The sequence below is a fragment of the Triplophysa rosa genome, linkage group LG13 (genome assembly GCF_024868665.1).
Source record: "Triplophysa rosa linkage group LG13, Trosa_1v2, whole genome shotgun sequence".
Classification (NCBI taxonomy): domain Eukaryota; kingdom Metazoa; phylum Chordata; class Actinopteri; order Cypriniformes; family Nemacheilidae; genus Triplophysa; species Triplophysa rosa.
Genome location: NC_079902.1, coordinates 23,808,748 through 23,819,703, shown reverse-complemented (window position 1 = coordinate 23,819,703; position 10,956 = coordinate 23,808,748). Strand labels below are relative to the sequence as shown.

Below are 10,956 nucleotides of genomic sequence, written 5' to 3'. Positions count from 1 at the left end.
TATTTGGCTATATAGGGCCAATTTACAATTTAAACAAACAAAAAAATTAAATAACTGTTGAAAATAAAAATAGCAAATACCTAGATAAATTAATTACATAACAACAAAGTAAAAAATAATTGAATCCATTAAACACGTTAATTAAAACAAAATTCATCCAATAAAGACAAATAAATGAATAGTTCAAATAGTTGTTTTATTTTAGCATTTGTTGGCACACATTTATTATTATTTTTATTGTCGATTTTTTCATTTTGTTTAACTTATTTTTATCTTCATGACATCAGGCCGTCTCTCAAATGCAAGGCTGAACGCTCCGGAGGTCGCATTTGCAGGCTGCATACGTCATCAAACCGGGTTTAGTTCAGTTAACTGAGCATTACATTCGCAAGTCATAAGCGTGTTACAACAATTTACGCTTAACTGAGAATAATGGTCGAATTTATAATTGTTAATTTTATGAAATAAGACATTCGTTTTGACGTATACCGCCTACAAATGGAACCTCCGCAGGACGCAGCCTTCCGTTTGGGAAACGGCCCATGTTTCCGGGCTTTTATTTTGATACCTTCTCTCATGCTCTACTGTAATGTCTAGCGCGCATCACCAAACAACGAAAAGTTGACCGTGTTTTTTCAGTATATGAAGCTTGCCTGACTGCAGCACAATGTCCTTGTTTGGGTGCGATAACGCCGTTTGGGATAACGTTACGCCCGATATAACAAGCGTCAGGTCTAAAGGATTGCGCAATTTACCGCTATATAGTATACTACTGACATTCATAAACAAGAACCGTCGCCGTTTGAAGGTTGGCAGACAACGTTACTTAGACGTGTTTGTTAACAGATTAATACTCAAAAGTAGCAGAAACTTCGCCGGAGAAAAAAGTGCGTTGCTCTGCATGATATCAAAGTATCGCGAGAAAAAAGCATACGCAACTGTCTGCTCTCGCGGTACTTTGATGCCATCTGCAGGTCGATCTGCGCAGCGCCACATGACATGAAGTGGAACACACCTAAACAAGTTTTTTACTTGCCGGTGGCTTAAAACGTTTCAATTTCTCTTTCAGAGGTTAAAGCACACCAAAGACACCGTGACAGCTGAAAGTGAAGTCAACGTATCTCGCTTGTGGTAAGTTTGTGTGTGTTTCAGATCATTTGTTGTTGATTTGGTTCGAGTGTTTTAATACATTAACACAACGTAAACACGGAATTGAAGAAAATGTGTATGTCATACGTAGGTGAAGTGATTAAGTAATATTATAACCCAGAAATAATCACAGAAATTCTAAAATGGATGTAATGTTTATAATGGAGCTGTATTGGTTTTAATAGAAGCTATAATGGTGACTGTGGTTCTCTGCTAGTAATGTGTTTTTTATGGATTCTTATCTGACAGATGGGAAAGAATAGAACACCATTAAATCCTACTGGAATAAGACCCAAATACACACTACAAAGGAATTTTGTACTGGTTTTAATTGTAAGCAGCTGAGAGTTCATAATGGTGTTTGTAATGGAAACACGTGTTGTTTTTCTTATCTGAAAGGAAAACTGAAATGCTATTTGTCCTCATTATTTTCTCACACGGGCTTGTCTTTAAAGACCTACTTTCTGTGACGCTTTGTTCTTCTGGCCACAGTTTGTGAGAGTTTTTCTTTTAACCTGTGACACCTCATTGTACAAGCAGAGAAAAGCAACCTGTCAGATCTCTTTTGGAGAAGTAGAGAAGAGGTCCTTAAGCTTAATGGCGTAGAAAAATGAAGTTCTACAGGAACAAAATGTAAACAACGTAATGTAAAGAACATAACGATATGCCGTGGAAACGTGAAACGCAGTGGAAAGGAGGAGGTGTTTTGTTAGAATTATGAATCACCATTTTACATCAAGGAAGTAAATCATCAGAAACATCAGACACAGTACGTCAGATGTGTCATAGTATCACATATCAGACTGAAGAAAAACACAGATTTCCCAATAACCTGCTGATAAAAACAGAATAATGATAGTTGTTCAGACAGGTAATGTGCAAAAAATAGAATTACGTAAATGTGTACACTGCAAAAAAATGACTTTCTTACTTAGTCTTTTTTTCTTGTTTTCCAGTAAAAATGTCTAAAAAGTCTTGAATCAAGATGCATTTTCTTGATGAGCAAAATGACCTAAGAAAATAAGTCTTGTTTTTAGTCAACAAATATGAAATTTCAGTTAATTTATGCTTAAAACAAGCAAAAAATCTGCCAATGGGGTAAGAAAAATAATCTTGAATTAAGGTTTACCTTTTTCTTAGTCACTCAATTCAAGATTCTTTTTCTTACCCCATTGGCAGATTTTTTTGCTTTTTTTAAGCACAAATTCACTGAAATTTCATATTTTTTTTCTAAAAACTATTATTTTAGGTCAGTTTGCTCATCAAGAAAATACATCTTGATTCAAGAATATTTAGACATTTTTACTGGAAAACGAGAAAAAAAGACTAAGAAAGTCATTTTTTGCAGTATGAAAATGCTTATTTCTCTCCTTTAAATCCTAAACAGAGGTGAATGATGAACCTATATGCATTTATCTTTATTAAATTAAGGATCAGAAGTATTTTATCTTGGAGACCATTCACATTATTATCAGAATTTTCTGTTGAAGCTGCCTCAGATTGAACATTTTCATGGATGTGCAACATATTGTGTAGTTACAACATTTTACATACATGACAAATAAGTCAAACTCCAGTGATTCTCATAAAATCTTGGTTTTAAGGTGTCAAACATGATTTTCTTAAAAATGCTTGTATCAACAAATTCCCTTTATATTCATTTAAAACAACATATGACATGTTTAAATGCATTCATTTCAAAACCTTTACTGACAGTTTAACACAATAAAAAAATTCTCATTACTGTAACTATTTAAAACGGTAAAACAAGCGAAGCCGTGATGCCTATGCAAGTTTTTATTAATCATACATAATAAGACATTAATTAATTATATTTTAATAGAATATTAAACATGTAAAATGTTTTTAAATGTGGAGAACTACCTGGATCGGTCATGAGAAGGGAAAAAGTCGTGTGCACAGCGTGACAAGAGAATATTAAGTTTTAAACTAGAAAAATATAAAGTCATTAGTTAACTTGTTAGCCATATGAAAAGTACTGGTAGACGTATTTCTTCACACAAAATCAAACTCAATCTACATTTATTTAGTCTTTAAAAACATTACGGAGGATGAGAATATCAGTCCTGGACACTTCTTTCTTCCACTATTTCATCATTTTCATTATACTTGAATATTCTGTCAATCATTTTTTTTGTCATTTGAGAACATCTAGTAGTAGAACATGCAATTGTTTATTTCACAATATTTTCATTTTACTCTGTTTAAATTATAACATATAATGCACTCAGACAAATCAGGACGCGTTACGGTTATGAGAATTTCAGCAGAAAAAGCAATAAAATACATAAATAATTCATTCCTATGTCAAAATGATGTTTTGTCCAAGGTAGAGAACACAGTTATCTTTATTACGATCATTTTTTGTGTTACCGAATTGTATGTTTTATCATTCAAATCTTTACTGCCATGATGTTTCAGTGGTTTGGTGAGAAAGTAGCAAACGCACACTCAATAGAGATCAAAAGATGCTGAAATCTCAGTTTAGATGATGTGTTTTGTTTGTGTATTTCTGCAGAAGTCATGACGGACAGAGGACACGACTCTGTGGATGCCAGAGAAGAGATGAATGAGTATGTGTGATTTTGATCATTTATGATTTATAATATTTGATTTATTAATGGTTTTATTTGAATGACAATCAACAGCTATAGTTGCTACTGTATGTATGTTGGTTTAAGTCACAACTTGCTGTACCACAAATAATGTACATAATTATAATGTAATCATTTGAAAATTGTATGATCACAAGGACACAAATAAACCATGTTGTAAAGTAAAGGACATTTAGCAGAAATACACCACAACGCAAAGTTGGCCAAAATGGTCTGTCAAAAAGAGCAGCTGCTGATGAAATGATCAAGAGACTAAAGTGATCCGGAAGTGATTTCCATAAATAAACCAGGAAATTCTCTTTGGTTTCTCAGGGCATCACACACCACGGATCATGGAGTGGATCATGCCGATGCCAAAGCCCTTTCACACTCTTTTAAATACAACATGAAGCACCCCCACCTGGGACAGTGTGTCATCATCAACAACAAGAACTTCCTGAGAAAAACAGGTAAGATCTGAAGGATTAGGAGGGATTTCATCATGATTCAAAAACAATTAAATAACAAATATTTGAATGTACATTGTTTGCAAATATATATACAGTGGCTTGCAAAAGTGTTGAACCCCCTTCATGTTATTCACATGTTGTTATGCTGCTGCCTTATCTTAAACTACTTTAAATGATTTTTTTTTTACATTAATCTACACTCCATGCACAATAATGACAAAACAAAAAACTTTTTTGAGATTTTTGACAGATTTTTGACAGCTTTGCAAATTTATTAAAAATAAAAACTAAAATAAGTACATTGCATAAGTATTCACACCCTTTTCTGGGACACTTGAAATTTAGCTCAGAAGCATTAGTTTAGCTTGTTGATGTTTCTACACTTCGAGTGGAGTTAACCTGTGCCAAACTCAATTGAATAAGTATGATTTGGAGCGGCACATTCCTCTCTATAAAGGGTGCAACAGCTGAAAATGCATATCAAAGTAAAAACCAAGNAAAAACTAAAATAAGTACATTGCATAAGTATTCACACCCTTTTCTGGGACACTTGAAATTTAGCTCAGAAGCATTAGTTTAGCTTGTTGATGTTTCTACACTTCGAGTGGAGTTAACCTGTGCCAAACTCAATTGAATAAGTATGATTTGGAGCGGCACATTCCTCTCTATAAAGGGTGCAACAGCTGAAAATGCATATCAAAGTAAAAACCAAGACATGAGGTCAAAAGACCTGCCAGTCGAGCTCTGAGACAGGATTGTATCAAGGCACAGATCTGGGGAAGACTTCTGAAAACAATCTGCTGTATTGAAGGTTCACAGAAGCATGTAGCCTCCATTTATCCTCAATGAAAGAGGTTTGGAACCACCAGATCTCTCACTTGAGCTGACCTCCTGTCCAAACTGAGCCATCGATGGAGAAGGGTCTTGGTTAGAGCGGTGACCGAGAAGCTGATGATCACTCTGGTTGAGCTCCATGATCATATATGGAGATGGGAGAAACGTACAGAAGGACAAACATCACTGCAACACTCCACCAATCTGGGCTTTATGGCTTAGTGGCCAGACTCAAGCCTTTGCTCAGTGAAGACACATGGAAACTTGAAATATGCAAAAACATACTTCAACGAATCTTTCAAACTGTCAGAAACAAGATGTTCTGGTCTGATGAATCTCAGATTCATGCATCATGTCTGGAGAAAAACAAGCACTGCTCAACACCTGTACAATACCGTCTTAACAGTAAAGTGTAGTGGAAACAGCATCATGATGTGGGGGTGTTTCTCAGCTTCAGGGACTGTACACAAAATACGGAGATAATGATCATGAAAACCTAGCCCAGAACATTCAGAACCTCGGACAGGGCAGAAGGTTCATTCTCCAACATGACAATGATCCTAAGCACACAACTGAGACAATGCAAGAGTGGCTTATGGACAACTCTGTCTATGTTCTTGAGTGGCCCAGCTAGTGCTTGAACCCAACTGAACATCTCTGTAGAAACCTGAACATGTCTGTCTACTGATGATCTCCATCCAACCTGACAGAGTTTGAGAGGATCTGAGGAGAAGAATGGCAGAAAATTGCCAAATGCAGATGTGTAAAGCTTTTCACATCATACCCAAAAAGATTTGAGTCTGTAAAGGTGCTTTAACCATTTTCTGAGTTGAGGGTGTGAATACTTATGCAATGTACTTATTTATGTTTTTTATTTTTAATAAATTTGCAAAGCTGTCAAAAATCAGTTTTTTGTTTTGTCATTATTGTGCATGGAGTGTAGATTAATGTAAAAAAACAATCATTTAAAGTAGTTTAAGATAAGGCAGCAGCATAACAACATGTGAATAACATGAAGGGGGTTCAACACTTTTGCAAGCCACTGTATATATATATTATGCACAGCAGCCTGCTGAAACGGACCAGATAAGAGCTGTTTAGTTTGGAGTGACTCTTAATGTTTGTTTTCCATTTGTGATGCAGGAATGGGAGTTCGGAACGGAACGGACATGGACGCAAAGAACGCGGTGGAGGTTTTCTCAAAGCTGGGCTTCAAAATCAAGATCAGCAATGACCAAACTGTCTCACAGATGAGGGATATGTTAACCAAAGGTTTGTTGGCACTGCACAGAGGGACTCAACATTTATGAAAGGAATCCTTCGTTCTGTGATGAAATCTTGACCGTTTCCGTCACCAGTGTCTGAGGAAGATCACAGTCGTTCAGCGATGTTTGTCTGTGTGCTGTTGAGTCATGGAGATGAGGGTTTGATCTACGGCACAGACGGCTCGATGCCGCTGAAGGAACTCTTTAGACTCTTCAGAGGAGATCACTGCTCCACACTGGTCGGGAAACCAAAACTTTTCTTCATTCAGGTGAGCGGCACCATTTCCCCACGTCATGTAAAACACGATCTACCCGTTCTCTTGAAAATGAAGAAAGTGGTTTTTATATTCAGTATCAACATGTGATGTTGTTTTGCACACTGAATCTTTGCCGCAAAACCCATTTAGACGTCCTTAGATTGTGACATTGTAATTCAGAGAGCATTGTCCTTCTGTTACTGAAAAAGACATGTGCCCTAAGCCAGTGCCCATCCTAGACGTCTGGCAAACTCATGAGGGGTAACCTTGTACAAATAATTAAAATTAGATATTGGCCACCGCCTAAACCTAACTGTAAACTATAAGAAATGAAAAAAGAATAGCTCAATTAACACACTTAAACCAATGAAGACTGAAAGAAACATTAAACTAGGAGTTCATTTTACGTTTATTTTTATTTATAAAATTAAATTAAAATTTTCGCGGACTTAACGCCTGGCTCTCGAACCATCCAGCCGTTAAAAAAACTATAACACGCAAACGCTGTGTTTTTACTTCCAAATGAGTGATTTACTAACAAAAATAAAGCATGATAAATACAGTTTTCTCAAAAAAAGCTAAGCATACGAAAACAACAATAATTCTCCAAATGTGATGGCACAAATTAAAAAGGACGTATAAGCCTACCATGGGCAAAGGAAATATAGTGGACAAATGTAAGTAAGTTGTAAGTAAGGGAGACGTTCAGTTTCAGGTTAGAATGTTAAGTTCAAATGCACTACATGTGAATGAGTCCTTTCCTTTTGGCTACTCAAAGAATTTTAATTCAACAAAAACATAAAATGATACATGGTTGGAATAATACTTTTGTTGGTTGGTGGCCTTATACCGTATCTCTGGTTTGATTACCAAAATTTAGGATAAATTCCATATTGTATAAAATGCAATAAAACCTTAGTTTGAGAACCACCACATTCAACTAAGTAGAACTGTGCGTGTGCGTGCGTGGTGTGTGCGTGTGTGTGTGCGTATGTGTGTGCGTGGTGTGTGCGTGGTGTGTGTGTGTGTTGTGAACGTCCAGGCCTGCAGAGGAGATGATCTGGACTCAGGCATAGAGACTGACAGTGTGGGGGGATCCAATGAAGGACAGAAGATTCCAGTCGAGGCAGATTTTCTGTATGCGTTCTCCACTGCACCAGGTGCTGTATCAGACAGACACATACTTCTTATTTAGATTGTGATTATGTAATAAAAGTTTGTGGTTGTTGTAGGCAACCTGAAATAAAACAAACTCAAAAGACATTAAGGAATGTAATGCCTCGTGCATTCTTGATTTGTGAGTTTGAACAAACACAAAACCATGTCACTTTCTGCCTGTCCAGGTTATTATTCCTGGAGGAATGTTTGTAATGGCTCATGGTTCATCACATCGCTGTGTGACATGCTGTCCAGATACGGCAGGCAGCTGGAGATCATGCAGATCATGACACGTGTCAATCATAAAGTAGCGCTGGACTTTGAATCCTCCTCCAATCTGCCTGGCTTCAATGGCATGAAACAGATCCCATGCATTGTGTCCATGCTCACCAAAGAACTCTATTTCCCTTAATAATGCTACTTCAACTTGAAATGGGTTGTAAGAACTTCATAATCGTTTTAAAATGACAAAACACACTAATATATCATGAGTAAATGTTTTTTTTTTTGCTAGTCTGTTATCATTATTTTCTGTGATGTGTAAAATGATTACATTGCTGCATTAAGACGAGGGTTCAGATTGTGTACACTCAGGATGTTTTATGATAAATAAACATTTAATTTGGTAGTCTGTGTGTTTTGTGAGTACAGGTCAGAGGAACAACAGGTGGATTTCAGCACGTTCCACTTTGAGTTATCTTTGCGTTTCAACACTGAAACTATTTACAAAAGAAGGGGTGTGTTATTCACATCACTGGGAAAAAAAACTAAATTAATTATAAAATATTCTAGAGCAAAAATGTTAGGTTCGATTGGAGTCGTGTATTCAATCCATGCATGCATGCTACTAGGTTTGAAATGTAGTTACAGTATGTAGTGCAATGACACATTGTGGTAAAAATTCATGTTTTATGGTCACTGTGTAATATTTCATATAAATTCATGACTTGCTACCAGTAGTTTTACAATATTTGCCTCCTTAAATTTATGCATTAGCATACTAAGCTCTGCAGTCTCTAGAAATGCTAGTACAGTTGACTGTATGGTAATATGCAGTGTTGAGTGTAACTATTTACTAAGTTATTAGTAACTGTAATTTAATTACTTTTCCCATGAAAAAGTAAATCAAGGGATTACTAAAAAAATTCTGTAATTTAATTAGTTACTTCTGATGTAATACTTTGTGTAAAATGTGTTTGTGCAATAGTGGAATTGACATCAAAATTCAAAATCTAACTTTAAAATCTGTGCTTTAATGTATAATTCTCACATTTGTAATACTTTGCTCAGTTAATAATACTACTTTATGTAGTTTAATATTAATTATTTGAATGAATTAAAAGAGCCCTTTCATGTCTATCCTTGAATCACTGAACTAATCAAGGTTGATATGGGATATAGAAAGTAATTAATAAGTAATTAAATACTTTTTGGAGAGAGTAATTTGTACAGTAATCTAATTACACTATTGAATATGTAATTAGTAACTAGTAATTAATTACTTTTCCAGAGTAACTTGCACAACACTGGTAATATGGGATATAAAAAACATAATTTCTTTGCAAATTTCGCTCCAGGAGACGTCTCTTTCGTCATGACAACAACACCAGGTGGCGCTAGACTTTTAAATATTTCAGCCGGGTGCTTGAAAACAAGGCGTGTTCTTCAGAACTGGAACAGAAAGCAGAACAACGGCCTGAAACCGAGCTGTAGCTTTGTTTCACTCTCGTTTCTGTAACCAGCCATCAAGCTGTTTCCTTTTCGTTTTTCAGTCTGTGTTTTAGGGGGGTGGGGGCGTTTCAGAAGATAATTCTGGGTTTGTTTTGTAAATGGCTTTAAGATTATTTAACAACTAAAAAAGAAAAAAAACGATTTCATTTTTAGCAACTAATTTACCTTAGTTAAGTGTACATTTGTCTAAACTATTTCAGTGTGGTGTGTGTTGTTTGGAGTGCGCGTGTTGCATCATACGCTAGGAGTTGCAGGGCTTGGCAGCGCAGATAAGATAAGTGAGAGTGCGCGCGCGCGCGCGCGAAGGAAAAGAGGGCAGGATTGCACGGGCTATAATGCATTTAACACTTGCATTGACTCATCTTTAGAGATCAAGTTCTTTCCGACAATCTCATTCAAACTACAGTCATGGTTGCACGACACTTCCGTGCAAATTAGAAGCGCGCTTAAAAATTAACGTCACTGCCTAAATTTGTTAACGTCCTTCATGACTGCATTTTTACTTTGCATAAACTTTTACATTCAAATAAAGGTTACGTTCGTCCAGATCAATTAACGTTGTCGTGCAACAGATATTCATGAATTTATTATAGAAAATTGATAGAACAGTTTTATACAGATCTATGCCAGTTGTGCATTTAAAGCAAAGGCAGGCAGCAGCAGATATTTGGAAGAATGCTTATAACCAAACAGATCTCAACACCCATTGACTCCCAAAGTAGGAAAATTACTTAATCATATATTTTTTTGTTCTGTTGAACACGAAAGAAAATATTTTGAAGAATGTAGGACAGCAAACAGTTCTGGGGCACTTTTGACTACCATTGTTTTTTTCCTACTATGGGAGTCAATGGGTGTTGAGATTTGTTTGGTTATAAGCATTATTCCAAATATCTTTCTCTGTGTTCATCAGAGCAAATAAATTCATACACATTTGGAACAACTCGAATGTGAGGAAATGATGACAGCATTTTCATGTTTGGGTGAAGTATCCCTTTAAGTTTCTTTTCTGCCCGCTGTGCCTCCTTTAAGAGGCCAGAACGAAACAACGAGGAAGTGAAAACGAAATTGAGCCTGCAGCCAATGAACGGACCCTCGCGTTCTACTATGGCGAAGGCATAGCTTATGAATATTATATAGGTTCCGCTGTAGTCGCTCGGTTACTTTTATTATTTTTATTGTATTGAGAGTAAATACGTTTAAACATTTCAAAATGGATATTAAAACATGTTAGGCAGCTAAATCGAAAAGTCGCTCGGTTACTTCTGCCCTCGAACTCTCATTAAAATTCACACGCCGCTTCAGTTATTCGTCCTGACAAGCATAGCTCCTGACAGATTCCCCGCACTTTAGCCAATCAGTGCGCGAACTTGTCTTGACGTCGTTAATATGAAATCATCCCGCGTTCGCCATAGTAGGGTTTGTGTACACGCAGTGAAAGCGTACAGCAAACGCTCACGCCCTCTAGACAGCGCAA

General features: G+C 36.3%; 1 protein-coding gene across 1 annotated transcript; it reads left to right on the top strand.

Moving 5' to 3' along the window:
- Positions 1–564: 564 nt before the first annotated feature.
- Positions 565–8,376, top strand: casp3b (caspase 3, apoptosis-related cysteine peptidase b). Its single transcript, XM_057349085.1, has 8 exons — positions 565–808; positions 1,070–1,131; positions 3,689–3,743; positions 4,098–4,234; positions 6,212–6,340; positions 6,427–6,602; positions 7,633–7,750; positions 7,934–8,376. Exons 3-8 carry the CDS (start codon positions 3,694–3,696, stop codon positions 8,158–8,160), a joined length of 837 nt encoding a protein of 278 aa, XP_057205068.1. The 5' UTR covers positions 565–808; positions 1,070–1,131; positions 3,689–3,693; the 3' UTR covers positions 8,161–8,376.
- The last annotated feature ends 2,580 nt before the right edge of the window (positions 8,377–10,956 follow it).

What these genes read in the sequence shown, in the direction of transcription:
- casp3b (XM_057349085.1), top strand. Translation starts at nt 3,694, where the DNA reads ATGACGGACAGAGGACACGACTCTGTGGATGCCAGAGAAGAGATGAAT. An exon ending in GCCAGAGAAGAGATGAATGA is followed by an intron (nt 3,744 to 4,097) that starts GTATGTGTGATT and finishes TTGGTTTCTCAG; the next exon opens with GGCATCACACACCACGGATC. An exon ending in GAGGGATATGTTAACCAAAG is followed by an intron (nt 6,341 to 6,426) that starts GTTTGTTGGCAC and finishes TTCCGTCACCAG; the next exon opens with TGTCTGAGGAAGATCACAGT.